Source organism: Citrus clementina, unplaced genomic scaffold (genome assembly GCF_000493195.1).
Source record: "Citrus clementina cultivar Clemenules unplaced genomic scaffold, Citrus_clementina_v1.0 scaffold_5, whole genome shotgun sequence".
NCBI classification, from domain to species: Eukaryota; Viridiplantae; Streptophyta; class Magnoliopsida; order Sapindales; family Rutaceae; genus Citrus; species Citrus x clementina.
Genome location: NW_006262201.1, coordinates 33,577,794 through 33,602,574, shown reverse-complemented (window position 1 = coordinate 33,602,574; position 24,781 = coordinate 33,577,794). Strand labels below are relative to the sequence as shown.

Sequence of the window (24,781 nt, the reverse complement as noted above, 5' to 3'; positions counted from 1 at the left end):
CTAGTTTAACCTCTTCAATATCTTATTAAATTTATGTTATTGCTATGTACATCTAGCTCAGTTCACAGACCCTCAAGAGGTGTCGTCCATTTTCCATTTTATGTGACGGTAATTTCTACTAAGCTTATGTTAGTTCTCTAATTAAGCAAATACCAATTATTGTTTGTGTAGGCATTCTAATTGTAACTTTGGTACAAGATGCTTAGAGCTCCAGTCCTCGAAGGGAACACAGACGGAAAAGGAGGCTTGCGATCTTGCCAACGAATGTTCCTTGGCATGATATTTTTGTATTTTTATTTATTAATTTATCTAGATTCAAATCTCTAAGATAATAACATTTATCGTATTATGCTAGCTGAAAAAGAAAAGAGGAATAGTAGTTTATTTAGTTGAGAGTTTTCGTTTTATTTGTTAAATAGCCGTTTAGTCGATGATGATTGTTTTGTGTACTTCGTGCCCCGGCATTCACTTCAGAAAAAGACGGGGCTATCCTCTTACATTAGATTTAACTTTTTTTTACAATGGCTAAAGCCTAAAAGAATCCAACATTTGCAAGCCTTCAGGACTAAAGAATACAACATACAAATCCTCTTCCAAGATACAAATACTCTTCCAATTCTGCTTCAACAGATGTTCTTAGTTCTTAATTTTTTATTCATAATTATTATTACAGATGGTTATTTCTGTTAAGTTTTATCACAATAATTTAATTAATATATATTTTTTGTTCTTTTATAAAGTGTAATTATTCATCATCATCAATTTGCGTTGCCTGATTTGTGTATATTATATACTGTTGTTTTGTCTTGTATAATAATAATAATAAATAAAAAATTAGTAAATCGGCAAACAAAAATTTGGAGAGCCCTTGTTAAACCTTAGATTCAGGTCTTATATTTTTGTTTATATTAAAGTTGTTGAAAATTGAGGATATTATTATAACTATTGTCATTATTTTTATTAAATTCATTTTATTATCTTATTGTTAGATACTGATATTGTTATTTTGAATAGCCCCCTCTAGATAAATTGTCTACTTCTGTCATTATTGTCACCGTCTGATCCTTACAGCAACAATTCAAGCCAAGTTTTGGTTTGATTTTCGTGATAAAAAGTTGTACGAATGTTCGAAAAGAATCTGGATGAACAAAAGACAGAGTTCATAAAATGCTTGAAGCTATTGGAAGAAGAGCTTGGAGAGAAACCATATTTTGAGATGAAAATATGGAACCCGTATATGTGGTCATTATAACTGGTTATATGCCTATTGAGAAATGTCCAAATTTGCCACATAGAAACAGAGTGATCAAAGCTGATTGAGAGGGAAAAATAGGTGCATGAAGCTTGAAAGTGGCTAAATCTCTTTCTAACGAGTAGGCGGGAAAATATTTATGGCTTGATTTTGGCAGCAAAGAAGAAGAAGGGATTAAAAAATAAATTTTAATATTTTTGTTCTTTCTTAGTGTGATCTTCTTTTATCATGCTTTTGTTGTAGTTGTTTTGATTAGCCTAGTCAATTGTAAGGATATGCTTAATGAAAATTCAGTCATTTTGATGATATCTTGTGCAGATTTTGATGATACTTAAGATGATTAGAATTTAAGAGATTTCACTATATTTTTTCTACGGTCCACTACTGTTTTGTTTAATGTTACTTTGATGAGGTAGAATAACATATGACAACTTAGATTGTTCGCAAAAAGAGATCCAATTTCTGTAAAATGTTAACATCTTGTTATTTTATCCCATTCCTTTGGGAGAAAAAAGTGCCGAATTAATGTTGTAACGTATTGTGAATTGTAGGGCATTATCGCTAAAATCATCGTATCAATTTGATCCCTCTTGCTTGCATGGCTTTATTTCTCACTCTCATTCAAAACGGACTTGGCCAAAATTCCATGAGTGTTACGGGTGGGCATTCAAATCCGGTTAAATTGGATTGAACCAAATTTGAAATTTATTTCAAGTTTGGTTTAGTTGGGTTTATCCCTTAAAATCCAAATAGATTCAAATTTAAAAACCAATCAATTTTTATTTCAGTTCAGGTTAAATCAGAACCGAATAAAAAAATCGAATGAGTTTGCTTAGAAAATAAAAAAAAAAACATAAAATTAGGGGAAAAAGAGAGAGGAAGCAATCACGCAATCCCTAAATCTAATTATCCTTCTCTTCATCTTTACTATGACAATGATGCATTCAGACACATAGTCACACACACCTAGCCCTAACCCTGCCTGAGCTATCAAATGCCCATGCCACCACTATCAAATTCGTTCAACTGCACCGATGCTACTTCTAGTTGTTCCTTCAGCCGATTTGCTTCTTTGTTCCCGCAAGCTTCAGCTATTTTCATCTTTTCCATTCTTAAGCTGATGCCCTTCCGCGTTCTAGCTTCTGTCATCTCTGCTGTTACTGCCTTTGCGTTCGTTTGTCGTCAACCCCACACGATAATTTTAAATTTACATATGTTTTATAGTAATTTAAAATGGTGCATGAATGGAACAATTTTATTGTAATTCCAAATTTGTATAACGGTTGTTTGTAACTCAATCAGGCATGGCCAAAAGAACATGTTGAGCATGCTTGGTCGGTAATTGATATTTGTTTTTCAATTTTTTTGCATCAATGATCTTGAGTATTTGTGAAAATAACTTGCGGGGTACCCCAGGTGCACCTGAGGATGCCGCAATTGTCTGGGAAGCTTTTTTGGCGTTCAACTTATACTGGAAGGTCTTCATGGGCTTTTTGTTTACGTTTGGTACCCTGGCTACTACGGGAATAGCAAGAAGCAGTGGAGCGTTTCTCCCGAGAGCCGCCGGTTTAAAACTTTGAACGGGTGCCCAATGGCTCGTGCTTTGGTCTACTTCCCTCCGGTATTTCAGATCTTGGTATGATTTGCTTCTCACCGCGTGGAGGCGGAACATCTTGAGTTACCGGGGAAGTGGCTGCTTCAGGTACCCGATATCCTACTGCTCTGAGAATCAGATGAGCTAAATCCTCAAAGTGTTTATGAGTAACGGGCTCCTCGTCGGGTTGAATACCAGTTGATTGCTTAACAAATTTGCCCTTCTCTAGGCGGGATGCCCTCCTTGTCGAGTCACCCCTCTTATCACTGCCGTGGTTCTCCGCTCTATCATGACTTAGCATTTGGTTATCAGCGGGTACGTCGGGTGCCATGGTTGCGCAAGCACACATACCGACAAGCTTAGCACTTTGTGGAGGCTTTTTGCGTGCTCCTCACAGACGACGCCAATTGTTTGTGGCTGATTTTGGGTTAACGAAATAAAATCACAAAACCAAGCCAAGAACAATAAATTTATTTTTATTGGGGAGCGGGGTGCCTCACTTGTTCGGCGCGTGCAGGTTGTTTAGGCTTTTTGTGGAGAGAAGAAGGATTGAGATGGCAGTGGATATGGAGGGTGTCTGACTTTAGGTGTGGAGGGCTGGTGAAACTCGCCTTAAACCTGCGAAACAACTAAAAAAGAAGTCAGAGGTGGAGCCGGGGATGGCCGGCGACCACGATCCGACGCTCAAGTCAGAGTTGGGTTATCTCAGGTTAGAGAGCTTGCAAGTCAGAGTTGGGTTATCCGCCGAATTCAGAATGGTACGAGGCTTTACGAGAGGCCTTAGGGTGCATTTCTAAGAGCCACAGCATAGCCCCACCCAAAAATACTGCCCTGAAGGTCGGGATGCCAAAAGGCCCCAGGGGCTCCAAGACGGGTGGGCATTGCCTTAGTGAGGGGCACGGGCGAAGTTCGTCCGCCGGACTCGGAATGGGGCGAGGCTTTACGAGAGATCTCGGTGTGCCCATGGGGAGTCGAGGGCACAGCCGCGCCCAAAAATAGTGCCCCAAGGTCGGGATGCCAAAAAGGCCCCAGCGGCCCCAAAACGGGTGAGCTATAGCCTTGGTGGGGGGTGCGGGCGAAGTTCGTCCTCCGGACTCGGAATGGGGTGAGGCTTTGCGAGGGGCCTCGATGTGCCCATGGGGAGTCGCGGTAATAGCCGCGCCCAAAAATAGCGCCCAAGTTCGGAGTGCCAAAAAGGCTCCAGAGGCCTCGAGACGGGTGGGCTATAGCCTTTGTGGCGAGCGCGGGTGAAGTTTGTCCCCCGGATTTGGAATTGGGCGAGACTTTGCGAGGGGCCTTGGTGTGCCCGCGGGAGTTGCGGGCACGACCGCGCTAAAAATAAGCCTGATTATGAGTAGGGGTGGGCAAAATACCCGACCCGACCAGAAAAATTTCGGGTTCGGATCGGATCGGGTTGTTAATATAACCCGATCAGATGAAATATTACAAACCCGATCGGGTTGTGATCGGATCGGATAAAACCCGATTGGGTTGCTTTAAAAAAAAAAATCTACAGCCAAACGCCCAAACACACGCACACGGCACACAACACACCACACATAATCACACAAATCACTCAAATCACTGAAATCACATACTCAAAAGGTTACACTTTACAGTTTACACAAACACAAAACACACAAAAACAAAAAAATCACAACACCCAACTCGTGAACCCACCCTCAAGAAGCAAGAAAACATTCTCTCCTTCCCGCAATCTGCTGCTGCCGTGTTGCGAGTCCGGCCATCTGCTGCTGCGTCAGCGATCTGCTGTTGCCGTGCTGTTGTCATGTTGCTGCCGTGTTGCGTCCAGCCATCTACTGCTGCGTCCACGATCTGCTGCCGCCGTGTTGCGTCCAGCCATCGCGAGGAAACTGCTGCGCGTCCAGCCGTGCGCAAGTTGCTGCTGCACGCCCACCGATCTGCTGCCAAAAACCCAGCCGCCGATCTGCTGTTCCAAGGCTCAAGCTCCAACCCGACCCGAGTTTCTCCTTTAGTCCCTTATGTGTTTTGAATTTTGAAGCTTTCATGGTGTATTGGTATATATGTTTTGAATTGACCCGTTTTTATCAACCCGAATTGGTTTAACTTGACCCGAATTCAATATGATCCATTTTTAATCCGAACCGATTCAACCCGAATTCAACCCGATTTTTGACCCGATCCGAATATATATCGGATCGGATCGGGTCGGGTTGTAAATTCGGGTTGTATTCGGATCAATGTTTGCACAACCCGAATAACCCGAAACCCGATCGGGTTGACCCGAACCCGACCCAAATCCGATTTTGCCCACCCCTAATTATGAGTTAGCCTTGGTGGGGCCTGCGGCAACCCCCGGAAGTCCCGCCGGAAATCACGCCAGAAGGAGTCCATCCGAGAGGAAAGAAAAAGAAAAAAGAAAAAAAAAAGAGGAAAAAGAGTCCAGCCGAGAGGGAAGAGAAAAAAAAAAAAAAGAGGAAGAGGAGAGTTGACTGAAAGAAGAGAAAAGAAAAGAGAAAGATAAGAAAGAGAAGAAATAAACTATTAATTATAAAATATAATATGAAGTAGGTTATTTAACACAAATCAAATAAATAAATTGCAATTGTAAAATCAATTATATATAATATAACACTAATAAATAACACAACTAAATACATATACGTAAGTGAATATCATAGGTACATCAATAAACTCATTGGTGAGATTGCTTGTAACCTAAAAAATACTTGATTACACATATGTTAATAAAATTTAATATCTTATATCAAAATACTCATTATTTTATTTAATATTAAGGACCATTGAATAATTGATAATAAAATACATATTATTTTTAACACTCATTTAACATATATATTCTCTGAATTTTTTGTTCAGGATTTCTTTATAATACTTTATGAGTTTTTACAACATTGATAATAGGATTGTTGTGGACTCGTGGATGTTATGGTTTTCATGTTTACCATTCATTTGATACAGTGAATAAAAAATTAGCTATTTAAATCATAACAAGTAATCTTCATGTTACACGTAAATATAGATTTTTATATTTTTAATTAATTGATAAAAGAAATTATATATTATAATAAATAAAAATCTCACAATCGATGATGGGATCATTGGATTTAATATTAGAATCTTCACCCTTAATTTAATTTTAATGGATAAGTAATTATGGAACAAGTAATCTGCAAGTTGTGATATTTCTTCATATTTTAAATTATTTTATATCTAATCAATTGATGAATATTTTAAATCATCAAAAAATGAAAGAAATACAAGTAATTTTGGAATTAAAATTATTATGTATTAATTCTCTTACTTTACAATTTTACATTTTTTTTTACTTTTACATTTAGTATTAGAAATATATTTAGTAGTATTAAAATAAATGTAATTAACAAGTAATATTATTTGAATAATACTTTATATAAAGATATTACATAAAATATTATAATAATTTGTATTGTATGAATTCAATTACAAACTATTAATACCTAAACAATAATGATAATAGAAGGCATTGTAATAAAATATTTTATATATGTTTTATTAGTAATACTATGAGTCACAACAAATGATAAATATTTTAGTCACTAATGAAAAATATATATGGCTATATAAATATATAGTGAGAAATATTTTGATTTAAATTTTTAACAAAAAATTAAACTATTAATTTCATCATTTCATGCAATTGAATGGTGGAGGATATGACATTATGAAATTATGCTTTGACTTTCAATATTAACCATTAGACTATGAGACATTAATGACTCAAATATTGCGTTAAAATTTTAAGTTAAAGTATCCTAAACCATGTCTTTATAATGGAAATATAAAAACATACAATTAATTTTTCTCATTTTGTCATTAAATATTATTGGATGTAATATTTTATTTATTGTCACTATTACTTATCATAATAAAAGCAATGGCTCTTAGTAACATAAAAATTTTATAATTACAGTCAAAGAATAACGATAGAATAATCTTTTATGATTTATAAACTAAAGTTAATTAGGAATATATGTTAGATTAAATTTTTATGGAATTAATAAAGTGACATTTGAAAATAAAATGAAAACAAGCTTGTGAAAGTTAAAGTTTATAAGGCTTGGATAATTTTCTACCATGTAAATAAAAATATAAAAATATAAAAAGATTTTCTTTCCCAATTTTTCCACATAAATATTCTTGAAGGCAATATTTTATTCATTGTCAATAGTAATTACCATAATAAAAGTTTCAACTCTTATAACATAAATTTTATTATTACAATCAAAGGTTGTCAATAAAATAATGTTTCATGATTCATAAACTAAAGCTCATTAGGAATATATATTAGATTTAACTTTTATGAAATTAATAAAGTGATGTTTGAAATAAAATGAAAATATATAGACTTGTAAAACTTAAAATTCCTATCATGTAAGAATATTAATTATAAGATAAACAAAAAGTTCAAAGAATAGGTACATTAAATGGGTGTTAAAAATAATATATACTCCATGATCAATTATACAATGGTCCTTAATATTATATAAAATAATGAGAATTTTAATATGCGATTTTAAATTTTATTACAACATGAGTGATCAAGTAGTTTTTAGGTTATAAGCAATCTCACTAATGAGTTTATTGATGTGAGTATGACGTTTACTAAAGTATATATACTTAGTTGTGTTATTTATTAGTGTTATATCATATATAAATTTTGCAATTATAATTTATTTATTTGATTTGTATTAAATAACCTATTTCATATTATATTGTATACTTATTGGTAATAGATTTTGGAAAATTTATTCATAAAAAATTATCACAATACAAATTTAAAGGAGACTTGAAAAGTAATTATAAATAAAATATGCTATTTAAGTGAAATTACTTTAAACTCTAAGGGTAGTCACAATTATTTTACAAACATTTCTCCACCTCTTGAACGGTTGACAAATCGTTTAACATTATTTTTAATTTTTTTCTTTAGCAAAAAATTGTATACCATTAGATTTAATCCAATGGTGCACAATTAAAATATTAGTAATATTTAAAAAAAATTACAGCATCATAGAGGAACCCTTAAAATAAAATCTCTGCTAAATAATAGTCCCCAAGTCCACAGACCATGAACAGGTTAGCCTCCAGTCTTGCCTCCAAAGTCAGGTACCGTCTTTCTGAATTTCTCTCTGTTGATAGTTCGGAAGATCTATCTTTTATTTGTTTTGAACTTCTGACTTTGTTTATTACCTGTTTCTGTTTTTTTTCCCCAACGTCAATGGCAGGGTGGCTAAGAACATTATCCGGCCGGCTAAAAACAGTATCCGGCTGGTGAGACTGTCCTGTTTTCTTCTATATATTCTCTCTGTTATTTATTTTCAATCTCTCTCAAGAGTTGCTATTTGGTTCGTGGCTTATATATTTATGGAAAATTGTGGTACGTATTCTGTATCAGGTTGGAAGTAGATTAAGTTGGGGCAGAAACTACGTTTCTGGTAGCGAAGAAATCCCTTATAATGACAAACTCATGAACTGGCCTATAGTGAGTCACTCATCTTGTAAAAGTTTAACCTTTTTTTTTTGTTCTTCTTTATATTAATTGGTGCTGTGTTTTGTGTCTGATTTGCTGTAATTTTGAGCGAAAATTTTATTTGAAAACTTTTAAAGGAGTATCTGAAATCAAAGTGCATGTTTTGGGAGTGCTTGTTAGCAAGTTATTATGTAGCAAATTAAAAATAGTATAGCAAAACAGCCTAACTGCCGGCGATCGCAACACCGCATCAAACGGCTACAAACTGAGTTTCAACACCGTCTTTGAAGAGATTGGCGGCATTCAACCATAATTCTGGTGGTTTTCGCAGCCAACCTTGCCACCGTGTAGCAGCGGTGGCCGTGAGTTAAGAGAGGCTTTTTTTCCTCCACCATGCCTCCAATGCCAGCGAAATTCATGCCCTTTTGAAATTTGTGATCCTTTGATCTTTGACGCCTTTTTTATTGTTTTATATAAATATTTAAGAGTCGAATTAGTTTATTTATTTATTATCTTTTTTAGAAGGGAATTAGTTTCTTGATGGAAAGATGAATTGGTTTATATTTTTTAATAAGTAATTAATAAATATATTTAAAATTCTTATTTCCTTTTATACATATAACTAAATTTTTGTACATTTTAGTCATTATGCATAAACAGCCCCCCAATTTTAGGACTAATTTACCAAATATATCTAACAAATTATTATAGAGTTGATTGTCTCATAATCTAAATTTAGCAAACGTGTTTGAAATTTTTTCTAAAGCTGATTATTTCGAAATCTAACACAATGGTGATTGCTTGGGAATCCAATGCAATCCCAAACTTGGCCTAAGACTTGTTGCAACAGTATCTCTGCATGTTGTTTGCTCCTCTTCAATAATGTTGGGTTGTTTTGAGATGCCTGTTAATGTTATTGGATATTGGTGTTGCAGGATCGTGATGTTACAGAAGAGGGTTTTGCTACAGTTGGCAAAATTGCAAAATGTGGGCACAAAACTGATGCCAACCTTACATGTGATACGGTGGAAGAAGGTGTCTGGCTGACAGCATTAGGTTATTCGGATGAGCGTGGTGAGGGTTTTGATAGTCAAGGTATGTACCGACAAACTATATTAATTGGAAAATGGTTGTCTTAGATGTAAGCTGCTATTTCGCTGGTGGAATCTCCTAAGGATGGGCTTGATTACTCATTTGAAGTTTGATTATGTTTGTTTGCACTTTGCAGTCTTAAAATATAGGCCTATCCTGACTTATACCTTGGACGATGCCTTGAGAAGTGAAGGATTCGAGGCAGTCAAAGCAGGAATGAGTGCTGATCTAATAATTGGAGAAATTTATGAAGCAGTTTGGAGAGTTTGTCAATACTTACGTCGCATAGCACGACCGGTCAGCGGATACGGAGAAATCGTCCAGGTTTATTACTTACTGAATATTGCTTTGTTTAGGAGTTGGGAGGATTATAATATGGACAATGGATAGAGGTTGTTTAATTTTAATGGATAGTAAGGTCATTTATTTTGATATGCCTGCAAACTATTTTTTTTTTTTTTTCCTCTATATAGGTTGCGACAGCTGCAGCAAATGGAGACAAAAAGACTGGGGAGTGGGTAGCCAAGGCTATTGAGAAACATGGAATAGGTGGTTTATTTTTTGTAGATGTAAGTTGCTTGTTCTATTTATGACATTCTTCTGTTTTGAGCCATCTTGGTTTGAGATTGCTTTGGCATGGTGTTCCACTTGTAATTTACCTTTCTTTTTCTTTTTCTTTTTTCCTTTATCATTTTACAAAATTTGTCATTGATTTAAAGTTTTACAAGATTCTGTTTTGCTATTAAATTTAACTCTTTTCAATTAATGGTATTTTTGACCAATTCCACGACCCGGGGTTATCTTTAATATTAAGACATACCTTAGGACGAAGTGGGACGTGACAAGTAACATGTTACATGTGCTTTACTTCTGCTTAATTCTCTTCTCCTTCGCATGAATCATTTTTTTTTACTTCACAGTCTTATTTGTTTCATTAACCCTTTACATAGAAAAATTTGGGTCATTCAAAAATCTTAGAAGCCGAGACAAATTTGTTGCAGGGGAGGAGAAGATGGAAGACTAGGTTAGAGTATATTCAGGCAATGAAAGTAGATTGGGGCTTTGTGTCCCCTTCCTTCATCACCAATAGGAATTCTGCAACATGTGTAAGTATCTCAATAAATCACTGTACTTTTTTATGGCTACTTTTGGTACGTAGGGAATCAATTAACAAGAATCGCGCTTGTTTTACCAAACATGTATAAAGTTGTGTCTTTCTTCGGCTTAATGCAGCTATTGTTTTGTTTTTGCTAGATTTTGACAAATCCATTCATTTTAATCTATGCGAATAAAATTTTGACTGAGGATGTTGTAAAGCAAGCAATTAGACCGGTATGCGAGAGTGTTTTATGCAGAAATGAGAAGCTTTAGTTTATTTACTTACAAATTAACTGAATCTTTTTTTTCCCCTTTTCTTTTCGGTAGAGACGACCACTATTGATTGTAGCTGAGGATGTAGAAACGGAGCTGGTCAGATCTCTGAGACGGTCTTATCGTGGGAAATCAAAGGTTTTCTTATCAAAATAGAAAAGTATGAGAATTAGATAGGGCACAAGAATTCACATAGTTCCTCCTGAGATCTGCATTCACAAGTGAAGCTGGCCTAGGAAAATTTACAGATATAAAACTAAATTACAATTGAACACATGAGAGTATAGGTTACAAATAAAAGACTTGCTTAAGTTTACATATCATGCATTTACTTTTAGTTTTACAGAAGATCGTTTTATTAATTTGGGTTTATGAATTGAAGCTTTGTGTTGTCAAACCTCCAAAATGTGAACATAATGGAAAGGCAATCATGCAGGACCTTGCGGTCTTCACTGGAGGCCAGGTGGGTTCATTTGGTAGTTAGTATTCCCACCAGTTTTGCATTACTTATGTAATTCACAAACCAATGTCATACTATCTTTTCACTTTTAGGTTGTAACTGGCGAATCAGATATGAACTTTGTACCACAAATGCTTGGTTCATGCAAAGAGGTGAGACATGTAATGTACGAATTGGTTTTGCTGTATAAGTCCTTGCCCTAGATCATTTCAATTGTCAAGGGCATGTTTTGTTGAAATAGGATATATTTTAGCCATTTCCACCGTTGCAGGTCAAGGTGTCACAGGATGAGATGGTTATCATTGGTGGGTCTGGTTGCCAAGAAGACATTGAAGAAAGACGTAAGGAGGTTGGTTGTGGCTCTTTTTGACATGTTTTGCAACAATTTTCAGACTTTTCGTTTGTGTTCATTTGTTATTTGAAATTATTCGGTACGTTCTGTTATTTTTGTTTCAGTTAAAATTCTCAATTATGTCGAGCACTTCAAATGATGAATTAAAGTTATTAGAAAAGAGGCTTGCAAAGTTTTCTTGTGAAGTGGCTTATTTTAAGGTTTGTTTGTCTGAAGTTGTGTTTTATTCTAGCATGTTAGCCGTACGAAATATACAGTTCTTTGTTGAAAACATATTTAATAGAGATTGTTTTTATGTAAGGTTGGTGGTGATAGTTGTGCCGAAGTGTTCAAATATTGTTGTAGAGTTTACAATGCCATAACTGCCTCCTTGGCTGCACTTGATGGAGGAATTGTAGCTGGTAAGCCTTATATTTTTAGAATTTTGTGTGGTCGACCTTGTTCGGTTCATGAATCACATTTTGATATTCTGATGAATTTGTAGGTGGCGGGGTTGCACTTCTTCATGCGTCGAAGGAGCTAGAGAAATTGCACACTTCGTGGTATAATGAAAAAAAAAAACGAAATAATAGGATGCTTGGTGTTCACCTTGTACAGAAAGCTCTCAAGGTATTTGTCATTTTCTTTGCATACTATTTTTCAATTGTTTGCTTTTTCAAATCTTTCAATTGTTTGCTTTTTCAAATCTTACTGGTCAATACTACTCATACATCAGCTTCCTAACAAATTTGAGGTTGCGTGTACAGGCGCCTGTGTGCTCAATTGCTCATGCTGCTGGATTTGACTATTCAGTTGTTGTTGAGAAGCTACTGGAGCAGGACAATCCTGGCCTTGGATATGATCCGGCTAAAGGTTTGTTTTAATAAGTAAAAATAGAAACAAAAACTTGAGAGTTATTTTGTGTTGTTCCCAATGTGCATTGAGTTGTGGGTGAGACTGCTTTCATCATAGTCTTTGTTTTATTTTTCACCAGGTGAATTTATCGATCTGATCGAGTGTGGAAATGTTGATGCGGCACTATTGATAGGCTTTGAATTAAATGATGTCGCATGGTAACTAGTTTAACCTCTTCAATATCTTAGTAAATTTATGTTATTGCTATGTACATCTAGCTCAGTTCACAGACCCTCAAGAGGTGTCGTCCATTTTCCATTTTATGTGACGGTAATTTCTACTAAGCTTATGTTAGTTCTCTAATTAAGCAAATACCAATTATTGTTTGTGTAGGCATTCTAATTGTAACTTTGGAACAAGATGCTTAGAGCTCCAGTCCTCGAAGGGAACACAGACGGAAAAGGAGGCTTGCGATCTTGCCAACGAATGTTCCTTGGCATGATATTTTTGTATTTTTATTTATTAATTTATCTAGATTCAAATCTCTAAGATAATAACATTTATCGTATTATGCTAGCTTAGATCGTTACGGCTGCCGTTGGAGACATCAGTCTCTGAAATAACATGGGTATTTTTATTTTTATTCTTTTAATTATTATTTTTTTAACCTTTCACACACATGACAGCCTACTATATCAAAGCTAAACTCTATCACTATATTACCACTATGTCATAAGTCAAATTAACAACACAAATCATTCAATAAAATGCCAAGTAAACCAAAGCAAGTTGGATGCCTATTAACAAAACTCTGTTGTGAATCAAAATCTAATGCAATAAGGAACTGCTTAGTTGATAATACCCTTTTGTTCTTTGTTTAGTTGATCTTAATTCTGTTTCTTTTCGTCTAAACTTGTTACGGAGATCTGGATTAAGGTTGTTTCAATTGAACTGAATCCAAGAAGGTCTTAATTCTGGTGCGTACAACTTGTACTGATCTTGTGAATAATCTTGGGCATCGATTGATCTTATAAGTCGTCTAAGCAGATCAATCACTACAAAGGTTTATGGTAAAGTTCGTTTAGTTTAGCTATTCCGTTCATTTTGTACAATGGTTGAATAATTTCATTGTAAAAGAACTATATAGTCGTTTTATTTGTTTCTTAATATTTTGTATATCATCGAGCTCTAGAGTTTTATAATCATGTTATTAATGCCAAACACCAAGACAATGTGTTGCATTAGGATCTGTCTAGTTACATTATTAACATATCATATTGACTGCAGCATTTGCATCCTCGTTTTTTTTGGTAGAAAGTGAGACCAATAAATTCCCTATAAATACAGCATAGGTACTTTTATACAATTCTTGATCAGTTGCCCTACATCTCTGCAGCTGCACTTGCCATCTATCAAGTGGTCGCAGGATCCTTCATGACTAATTCTTTGTCAAAGAAGTTTGACATGAATTTGCTAGCAAAATGTACTCTAGTTAATTTGTACTGTGATATCATACCCCCTTTTTTTGTCTTAATTGTTTAATGCAACTTTTTTCTTATTACCATGGTAAAGAAGAAAACATAAATATAATAAATTTCTTTTAAGAGAATGCAAGTACTACTTTTCTAAGGTTTTATGTTTAAGAAATTAATCTAATTTACGTGGTTAAAAGACTCTCTATTTTTTAATAGTTTAGAAGAATTATATGTTTGATAGTGGATAAATTAAATATTGTTTAATACTTCCCTCTCAATTCAATGATTCGGAATGACGAATTAGATGATAAAACTCAAGTAATCATAAAACTAATTAAACCAATTTTTTGCCATCAAATATGACAAAAGGGTTCTGTTAATTGTTAATTTGTTATTTATTACACATCTGTAAAAACGTCATCACCAAGTTGTCCAATGTTTTTTAGGTCCTTGGTTCGAAAACACATGGTTACGTTCATTATTATGGCTTTTTTTTAACCTTTTTGGTGAAAGGAGGAGGAGACATTCACCGCACAAAAAGTTGAAATTCAAAATTAAAATAAGGATTCACTTTCCACGCGCAAGTATGAAAAAAAAAAATCACCCATTTGATTATTATTATTTACTTTTTTATAGTTGTTTATTGTTGTTAGTCTACCATCATCAGTTCAATTCATCATCCTATTTAACAAAGACAAAGCATCATCTAAATTCTCATTCATAAGTACATGTACTGCTGAATCTTTTTGTTTTTATTTTTGGCTTTCAGATCCATTATATGAGGTATTTAGTTTTGACATTTTACTTTTATTATTATAGACTCCTTACTCAGATGATGGGTTTGCATGTCTAGCTACTAGAACTGTTTGCTTGATTCTTTGAAGTGTCTTCCTCTGCTGGGTCAAGCATCATTCACCTCGTGCGACTTACATCCTCCAGAAGTTCAAAACAAATAAAAGATAGATCTTCGGAACTATCAACAGAAAGAAATTTAGAAAGCCCATACCTGACTTTGGAGGCAAGACTGGAGGCTAACCTCTTCATGGTCTGTGGACTTGGGGACTACTATTCAGCTGAGATTCTATTTTATTTTATTTATTTTGTAAGAAAAAGAAAAGAGAAATAGTAGTTTATTTAGTTGAGAGTTTTCGTTTTATTTTTTAAATAGCAGTTTAGTCGATGATGATTGTTTTGTGTACTTCGTGCCCCGGCATTCACTTCAGAAAAAGACGGGGCTATCCTCTTACATTAGATTTAACTTTTTTTTACAATGGCTAAAGCCTAAAAGAATCCAACATTTGCAAGCCTTCAGGACTAAAGAATACAACATACAAATCCTCTTCCAAGATACAAATACTCTTCCAATTCTGCTTCAACAGATGTTCTTAGTTCTTAATTTTTTATTCATAATTATTATTACAGATGGTTATTTCTGTTAAGTTTTATCACAATAATTTAATTAATATATATTTTTTGTTCTTTTATAAAGTGTAATGATTCATCATCATCAATTTGCGTTGCCTGATTTGTGTATATTATATATTGTTGTTTTGTCTTGTATAATAATAAAAAAAAAATTAGTAAATCGGCAAACAAAAATTTGGAGAGCCCTTGTTAAACCTTAGATTCAGGTCTTATATTTTTGTTTATATTAAAGTTGTTTGAAAATTGAGGATATTATTATAACTATGGTCATTATTTTTATTATCTTATTGTTAGATACGGATATTGTTATTTTGAATAGCCCCCTCTAGATAAATTGTCTACTTCTGTCACTATTGTCACCTTCTGATCCTTACAGCAACAATTCAAGCCAAGTTTTGGTTTGATTTTCGTGATAAAAAGTTGTACGAATGTGCGAAAAGAATCTGGATGAACAAAAGACAGAGTTCATAAAATGCTTGAAGCTATTGGAAGAAGAGCTTGGAGAGAAACCATATTTTGAGGTGAAAATATGGAACCCGTATATGTGGTCATTATAACTGGTTATATGCCTATTGAGAAATGTCCAAATTTGCCACATAGAAACAGAGTGCTCAAAGCTGATTGAGAGGGAAAAATAGGTGCATGAAGCTTGAAAGTGGCTAAATCTCTTTCTACCGAGTAGGCGGGAAAATGTTTATGGCTTGATTTTGGCAGCAAAGAAGAAGAAGGGATTAAAATATAAATTTTAATATTTTTGTACTTTCTTAGTGTGATCTGTTGAATCTGGTTGCCATCATCAGCTCGACTGGATTTCAGCATCAACAATAATATTCATCACATCAATGTTTTGAGTTAAAGAAAACTGACGCTCGAGTTAACAAAATTGAAGTAGTAAGTGATTCCAAATCAAGACATTTTTCTTGTTCTTGTATATCAATCTATATAAGCTTGACGTACCTGTTATAGTGACGTGCCGCATTCTTGCAGTAATCTACACAAAACTGTTGATACATTCAAAGACAATTCTGCCCAGCCATTAGTAACCTTATCCAGACAATTCTTTGACTGGTAATAATTTGTGTATATTTATTTACCTTTGAATTCTCTAAATTGATTGAAACAAGTTTTTGGGTACAAATTCAATATTTGAACATAAAAAAACAAAAAAACCAATAATTAAAATTATTTTAAATAATTTATTTACAACTTGACTTTAGTATATTGTTGTAAGCATATGTTAAATCTTTTATGATTAATGTGTTGAATAGCTTTATTAGTGTTTTAAGTAAATAAAGTTATGTAACTTAAATAATTTAAATGAAGATATTTTTAGAATTTTAAAAAATTTACAAAATATAACTTAATTTTTTATAATTAGTGTACGAGTGTGTTGAGTGATAGAGTGATCAAAGTAGTATTTAGAGTAAAAGTAATCCCACCCATAAAATGTTAATTAGGAGATTTTACATGCCTAAACTGAATTTTAAATAATTGTTTGCTACATGCGACTAGATAAGTGTTTGATACATGCGACCAGATAACGAAACTCTCCTCGACTTGGCTAAATCTTGATACCCCCAAACAATAATAATGATATGACAAAATAAAATTAGAGTCTTGTTCTACAGAGCAGAGCAGAGATGGTCCAGTTCAGTTAATTACTTGCGTATTGAAAAAAGAATACCAGGAAGCGGTGGCAATTGGCTAGCGCCAGGGCCAAGACTCAAGGGACCTGTTCGGTTGTTTTCATTATTGTTTGGGACTGATTGGATTAAAAAAAATTATAAAACAAATAACATGATTTCTCTTTTATAGTTATAAAATTGAGAAGATGTTTAACTGGTTCTCAAATAATTGAAAATTGATTTCTAAAATAAATGACAAAACAAAATCCAAACGATCTTTCTCCTCTCTCCTAAAACCTTATCTCTTTATTTCAATCTAAACTCACAACTCTCTTTCTCTCACTGGCTGTTGCTCTCTTTCTCTCCCTGGCTGGTTACGTGCTGAACTAAAAAAAAAAAAGCGTCTGTACGGGATACAGCCGCTATATTTTAAGCGGATCCCGCACTAACAAAGAATCTACTGGATAAAATTAAATGAAATAATTTTTCTTCTAAATAAAATTTTCATGTATATATATTTACCCTAAAACTAGTCAATTGATCCACGGAGTGTTCCGTTTTCACAAGACTTTTATTATTAACCGATAAGGTGACTGGACAAATTTTGAATATCGAGGATTGATTGATAATAAAACAGAAGCATTAAATAGAATGCGCGATATAGATAGAATAAAGGAGGTTTTTTTCCATTCATTAATACAAGTAGGCAATAATAATTAATGGCCACCCTAGCTTTATGAAACATCGTACATCTGTTTTTAATTTTTTTCTGGGATAAATTTTGATTTCTATACTGACCAGAGGCTCTAGTCCCTCCTACAGTCCATTTAATGCTTCAAGTTGTCTATCTATTTTATCCCTCCTTTATCCTCGAATTGACTTGATTTTTTTTTTCTCTTTTATTATATAGACTAGACCTAGTCTGCTGCGGCAAGGCAAACATTAGACGGGAGTGCTCGCCTTCTCAGAGGGTCAGAGCCTCAGTTTTGTTTGCCCTTTTAGAGCCTCTGATTTCTACTCTCCATCGTGCTTCGGCTTCCTGTTTCGTCGTATTGAGAGTAGTGATTTAAGAAAAGTCAAATTGAAGCTTGAAATGACAATTTCAAAATTACAAGCCTAGTGAAATAGATGAGATGATTTTTATTTTTATTTTTGAAGGGAAGAAGATAAAATTCTTTGAGCTAGCCATAACATGTAAATCAACTTGCTAGGACAAAGAATAAAATGTACTAAAAATAGTTTAAGTTTAGGGTGTATATATTCTTACATAATTTTTTGTGAGACAATGTGGTAAAATTATATTAGATTCTCTTACGCAATTGGTTGTGAGACAATTTGGCAAAATTATATTCTTGTCATATGTGTACTTACTATTATCTAATTGGTTGTGAAGTAATGTGGCAAAATCCAATGGAGAGGGTGTACACACTGAGAAAGTCCAAGTTTGTTGTAAAGAATAAACATTAATTATATGTATGATTCATATGTCAAATAGCTATTTAGTATTGCATCAGACAAAGTTGTTTTGCCTCAAATTAAGTTTGCATTTTAATTGCAAGAAGGACTCTCGTTATGTTCTAATAAATTTCTATCAATAACGAACCAAAGTAACAAACTTAAGCTTCACCTTGCTGATTAATTTGATTTGTTTGAAACGGTTCATATTTGAGGCAAGAAACATGCAATTGCATAGTTATATATTAACGAGCACAGGAGACATATCTCTGGTGGTCTCTGGAGACATTACAGACAGATGAGAACAAATTAAACTCATCAAACTAGAAGAAGAATACAAAAGCAATTCGTCTTTCTAACACATGAACATAACCCGTCTACTAAGCTAATCACCGGTATTAAATATTTCGATCAAAATATTAAATTTGTAGTAAGGAGTTACCTGCTGGCTGCTGCGTCCGATTGAAAACCTCATCACCAGATCAAACACACATCTTTCCACTCTTTTTTTCAGTTAATGAGATGTGCCTAATTCCTAAAGTTTCAGCTCCGCCCGATCTCTGCTGCAATTGCCTGGCACAAATATGTTTTCGCCTTTAATTTATCTGACGTCGTTTAGAAATACATATAGCAAAGAGATGTTCAGAAGCTTAAGTTTGTTACTTTGGTTCGTTATTGATAGAAATTTATTAGAACATAACAAGAGTCCTTCTTGCAATTAAAATGCAAACTTAATTTGAGGCAAAACAACTTTGTCTGATGCAATACTAAATAGCTATTTAACATATGAATCATACATATAATTAATGTTTATTCTTTACAACAAACTTGGACTTTCTCAGTGTGTACACCCTCTCCATTGGATTTTGCCACATTACTTCACAGCCAATTAGATAATAGTAAGTACACATATGACAAGAATCTAATTTTGTCAAATTGTCTCACAACCAATTGCGTAAGAGAATCTAATATAATTTTACCACATTGTCTCACAAAAAATTATGTAAGAATATATACACCCCAAACTTAAACTATTTTTAATACATTTTATTCTTTGTCCTAGCAAGTTGATTTACATGTTATGGCTAGCTCGAAGAATTTTATCTTCTTCCTTTCAAAAATAAAAATAAAAATCATCTCATCTATTTCACTAGGCTTGTAATTTTGAAATTGTCATTTCAAGCTTCAATTTGACTTTCTTTAAATCACTACTCTCAATACGACGAAACAGGAAGCCGAAGCACGATGGAGAGTAGAAATCAGAGGCTCTAAAAGGGCAAACAAAACTGAGGCTCTGACCCTCTGAGAAGGCGAGCACTCCCGTCTAATGCTTGCCTTGCCGCAGCAGACTAGGTCTAGTCTATATAATAAAAGAGAAAAAAAATCAAGTCAATTCGAGGATAAAGGAGGGATAAAATAGATAGACAACTTGAAGCATTAAATGGACTGTAGGAGGGACTAGAGCCTCTGGTCAGTATAGAAATCAAAATTTATCCCAGAAAAAAATTAAAAACAGATGTACGATGTTTCATAAAGCTAGGGTGGCCATTAATTATTATTGCCTACTTGTATTAATGAATGGAAAAAAACCTCCTTTATTCTATCTATATCGCGCATTCTATTTAATGCTTCTGTTTTATTATCAATCAATCCTCGATATTCAAAATTTTTCCAGTCACCTTATCGGTTAATAATAAAAGTCTTGTGAAAACAAAACACTCCGTGGATCAATTGACTAGTTTTAGGGTAAATATATATGCATGAAAATTTTATTTAGAAGAAAAATTATTTCATTTAATTTTATTCAGTAGATTCTTTGTTAGTGCGGGATCCGCTTAAAATATAGCGGCTGTATCCCGTACAGACGCTTTTTTTTTTTTAGTTCAGCACGTAACCGACCACCGGTACCATCGTTTTAATTGGTTAAAGAGGCCAAAATTAAAAGGTAACTATCATACAGATTACAGATACCTCCTTTTAGGTAAATATCAAGAAAATCAATTCAAAATTATTAAACTATCAAAGACTGAAACGACCCGCCCCGCAGCCCCCAGGGCGAATCTATCTAAACTCGTAAAATCGAAACGATACTATTTATAATATCTAATAATTCTATAAAAATTTCGGCAGAATCTCCCTTATAAATAAAACATATCCAATCCTGCAAATTACAATTCAACACTCCCAAAATAATTCAATATTCATCCATCCTCCATAACCAACTTCTCAAGTCAACATAACAAGTATCGCCCAAATCATCCTAATATTAAAATACATCGATTATCCTTAATTACATAATATAATAAATAAGCACAACTCGCAATAATCCCAAATAATCAAAATATTAAATCTACGACATCCTAGCACCATCACATGGCCACAATTTCAATTCTAACTATCGTTACTGGATCGACTGATGTACCTGCAAATCTCCTGTGGGGGGAAAAATATAATAAAAGCGGAATGAATATAAAACTCAGTGAACTCAGTGAGTGGATAGTAACTTTTGACAAATACATACATTTATGTAAAATGATTTAATCTTTCTCAAATCAATTCTCAAATCAATTTATCAAAATATCATAAGAACTTAAACAAACTTATTTAATTCAAATCAGTTCGTTGAAATACTATATCACATTAAAATCTGCATAAAATCGATGGAATCATAATACTTATCATATCAAATACTGAATACCAAAACTATCATCAAACAAGTACCCAGGGAAATAATCTCGTCATATCCGGACCTCAACGGACGGGCAATGACGTACTATCTGGGCAACGTCACGCCCCGGGGCTACACAGATAGACAGGGAAATACTATCTCATATCTCATCATATCTCTGCATGCATAATCTAGTCCCCAAAGGACAAAAGCGCCCAAGCACACGGCCCAAAGCCTCTGTGTGTACTCAGACGGGCCCCAAAGGCCTGTATCTCATCTGTATTTCAATTGTCTGTATCTCATATCTGTATCACTGTATCTCTGTATCTCAATAACTGATATGTATCCATCTCAAGAACTGATCTGTATCCCATATCTGTATCACTGTATCTCTGTATCTCAATAACTGATCTGTAGCCCATATCTGTATCACTGTATCTCAATATCTGTATCACTGTAATAATCATACCGCATGCATATGCCCCAAAGGCAAAAGCGCCCAAACACACGGCCCAAAGCCTCTATGTGTGTTCAGACGGGCCCCAAAGGCCTCTCATCTCATATCATTTATATCACTGTATCTGCAGGGGAAGGGTACTGTCTAATGATTTCAAAAACAATCCTCTTAACCATATTTTAAATCATACCACATTTGAATCTACTTTTCATATCTTTCAAATAATATCATGCTTTATTCAAAATCGATACGCAAAATCATTAACCAAACATTTTAATATAATATCAACACATGAATAAAATCCATTTCGAGAAATCATTAAATCATTAAATCAAAACATTTAAAATACTTATTCCGCAAACATGCTTTACTATCATAATTCACTCTAAACATAGGTTTCGTATATTCCACTCACAGTGACAATGTCCAGACTCGGTGCTAACAACGTCCGCGGGTTGATTCTCGTTCGCGAATCCTCCTAATTAAGGAAACGATATAATCATTCTCCGTAACTTGAAATACAACCAATTTTATATAATAAATCTCGAAACGAATATCTATCAACAATAAATTATTCCCGCATGTGCAAAATTACCAAAATACCCCTACATGCCAAAATTACTAAAATGCCCCCAACATCATTATTTTACCAAATTATCCTCAGAATCTTCAATTACTAAATGGTCCTCAATTCAGATCACATAAATAACCACAATGTCAAAAATTACGAAATTACCCTCGGAGCGTAAAATTACCAAAATGTCCTTAACGACTTAAATTACCGAAGTACCTTCGAAATCTCAAATTACTTCATTGCCCTAACCTAAAATTACCAAATTATCCATTGATTCCACAAATTACAAATTCACCCTCAAGTTTTATGAATTTACCGAATTGCCCTTGAATTCAATATTACCAAAATACCCTCATATCAAATTTACCAAATTAACCTCAAAATTATAAATTACCAACTTTATCCTCAATTTCAGCAATTACTAAAATACCCACAAAATCTGAAATTACAAAATTACCCTTATACTGTGAAATTACCGAAATGACCTTGCCGATCAACGGTCACCGGAATTCATCCGACGGCGACGGGAAGCTCAGGTCTGATAGCTCAGACCTCGGTGAGTCCAACGGTGGTCGCCGTGAGTCGTCACGCGCGTTGCCGGCGGCGGATCGAAGCTCCAAAGTCTGCGAGTTTCCGGTGGTCGTTCAGCGGTATTCCGGCCGTTTCAGGTGACGAGGTTGGTCGGAAAATGATGCTGGTGACATGAGGAGTAGAACCCAGCTGGAAGTGCGCCCAAACTCCGGCGAAATCAACGGCGGCGTAAACAAGTTTGGCCGCGAGTTTTCGAACTCAAATCGCCGGCGTTCCGGTCGGTTTCCGGCGACGAGGACGGCATGGATACGTAGCTCGTCTCTCAAGCTTCAAATCGATACCAACCTTGCCCGGAACGGTGGACGGAAATGGGAGAACCGGCCGGGTCAAAGTCGCGGGTTCCCGGTCGGATCCGGGTCAAACTCGGGTCAACTCTATCTCCCTCTCTCTCCCGCGTGCTCCTCTCTCATTTCTTTCTCTCTCTCCCATTTTGAAAACCAGCTTCCTCCTTTTATATGGAACCCGAATTCTTCTTCTTTCTCTTTTATTTTTCCCACTTAAGCTTGATACAAATTAAACTTATACCAGTCCCGTAACGTAAATAAAATCCGACTACTCAAGCTTTTAATCGCGCTCAATTTATATAGGTGGAGAGTCAAAAATAATCGGGTGTGGGGTATTATAAAGACCCCCTCAACTTTAAAAAAAGAAAATACTTCTTTTTCCTTTTAATTCATGGAAAATATAGTTAATATATTTAACTTATGTACTAATGAATAAATATAATTAAATAAAATTAATTAGACTACTATATTTAAAAATATTACTATTTTATTTTATTAATATTATGTTATAAATTAAATGATATTTTGCTTTAAAAAACATAACTTATGTACTAATGAGGATAATATTTAAATATAATAAATTAAAAGAAATTATATATTAATTAAGCTATTTTTATTATTATGTTATAAATGTAATGATATTTTGCTTAAGAAACTATCAAAACAATTTTATCATCTTTAATTGCATTGCAATCTAAATATCTAAACATATAATGAAACCAATTTATTTGTAAATATTTGGAAGAAATCAATCTTACTATCTCATGATACACGTATAGGGATTTAAATCTCCACCTACTAAAATGAGGGTAATGTTCATCCAACTATCGAATTATTATGATTCCAAACATGTAATTACCCCTCAAATGTTGTTGTTGTTATTATTAGAGGCTAACATTAATATGTTATATATATACCACAAATATAAAGCATCTAATATTTGATATTTTTAAATAAAACTCACAAACAATCGCTTATGCAAATTAATTCATACAAACTTATGTAAAATTAATTACTTTATTTAATCTTTTTTGCTATAATAATTTTTTTGTTAAACATTAATCAAATTCATAATGGTACATGACATGGATAATTACAATTTAAATGAAACTAATATTGAATAATGTTATATTATATTGTACTTACAATTATATAATTTAAGCATGGCAATTATATTTCTAAATTAAGTCAATTATTTGAGTAACACTGCACTCACTAGATAGTTACATGATTTATAATTTTGTATATTGAATGATGCGCAATTATCACAAAATTTGTTCAATCTTACATTTATATCCATATTTTTCTAAAATTAAGTTAATTTATATAACAACTAAAAATAATAAAAGAGAAAAAAAATCAAGTAAATTCGAGGATAATGGAGGGATAAAATAGATAGACAACTTGAAGCATTAAATGGACTGTAGGAGGGACTACAGCCGCTGGTCAGTGTAGAAATCAAAATTTCTCCGAGATAAAATTAAAAACAGATGTACGATGTTTCATAAAGCTATGGTGGCCATTAAAAAAAAAAAAATAATAATAATAAACAGAAACTTTACTAACTCACGTACAATTTAAACAGAGACTGCTGGCATGAGATAGAAAGGCTCCTTTAATTCTTTTCAGTCTAAGGAGAGAAATGATAAGAACACTGAAAAGAACTGCTGCAACATTTGGGACCCACTCTACCAGTACCATTCTAGAGAATGATTCCCTGCAAGCCGCATAAATTTGTGTGTGTGTGTACGGGCATT

The 24,781-nt window shown here is 33.9% G+C and overlaps 1 protein-coding gene and 1 long non-coding RNA gene across 4 annotated transcripts; one reads left to right on the top strand and one right to left on the bottom strand.

Moving 5' to 3' along the window:
• Nucleotides 1-7,959: 7,959 nt before the first annotated feature.
• On the top strand, nt 7,960-12,692 carry LOC112098481 (chaperonin CPN60-1, mitochondrial-like). Its single transcript, XM_024184916.1, has 17 exons — nt 7,960-7,997; nt 8,117-8,162; nt 8,287-8,373; nt 9,297-9,456; nt 9,590-9,777; nt 9,927-10,022; nt 10,455-10,559; nt 10,708-10,785; nt 10,879-10,962; nt 11,207-11,287; nt 11,377-11,436; nt 11,556-11,633; nt 11,741-11,836; nt 11,938-12,037; nt 12,121-12,245; nt 12,383-12,488; nt 12,610-12,692. Exons 1-17 carry the CDS (start codon nt 7,960-7,962, stop codon nt 12,690-12,692), a joined length of 1,611 nt encoding a protein of 536 aa, XP_024040684.1.
• A 6,759-nt stretch (nt 12,693-19,451) lies between these two features.
• On the bottom strand, nt 19,452-23,278 carry LOC112098473. Of its 3 annotated transcripts, none has more exons than XR_002905570.1 (3): nt 22,607-23,278; nt 21,991-22,053; nt 19,452-19,810 (listed from the first exon to the last, which is right to left on the bottom strand). It is a non-coding gene; the product is annotated as an uncharacterized LOC112098473 (long non-coding RNA). The 3 variants fall into 3 exon arrangements; XR_002905569.1 differs by lacking the exon at nt 19,452-19,810 and adding an exon at nt 20,370-20,883; XR_002905568.1 differs by lacking the exon at nt 19,452-19,810 and adding an exon at nt 20,426-21,715.
• Nucleotides 23,279-24,781: the final 1,503 nt, after the last annotated feature.

Bases quoted from the DNA above. Each gene is read 5' to 3' on its own strand.
- LOC112098481 (XM_024184916.1), top strand. From the start codon at position 7,960: ATGAACAGGTTAGCCTCCAGTCTTGCCTCCAAAGTCAG. The intron at 9,457-9,589 runs GTATGTACCGAC...TGCACTTTGCAG, and splicing joins TGAGGGTTTTGATAGTCAAG to TCTTAAAATATAGGCCTATC. The intron at 10,963-11,206 runs GTTTTCTTATCA...TATGAATTGAAG, and splicing joins CTTATCGTGGGAAATCAAAG to CTTTGTGTTGTCAAACCTCC.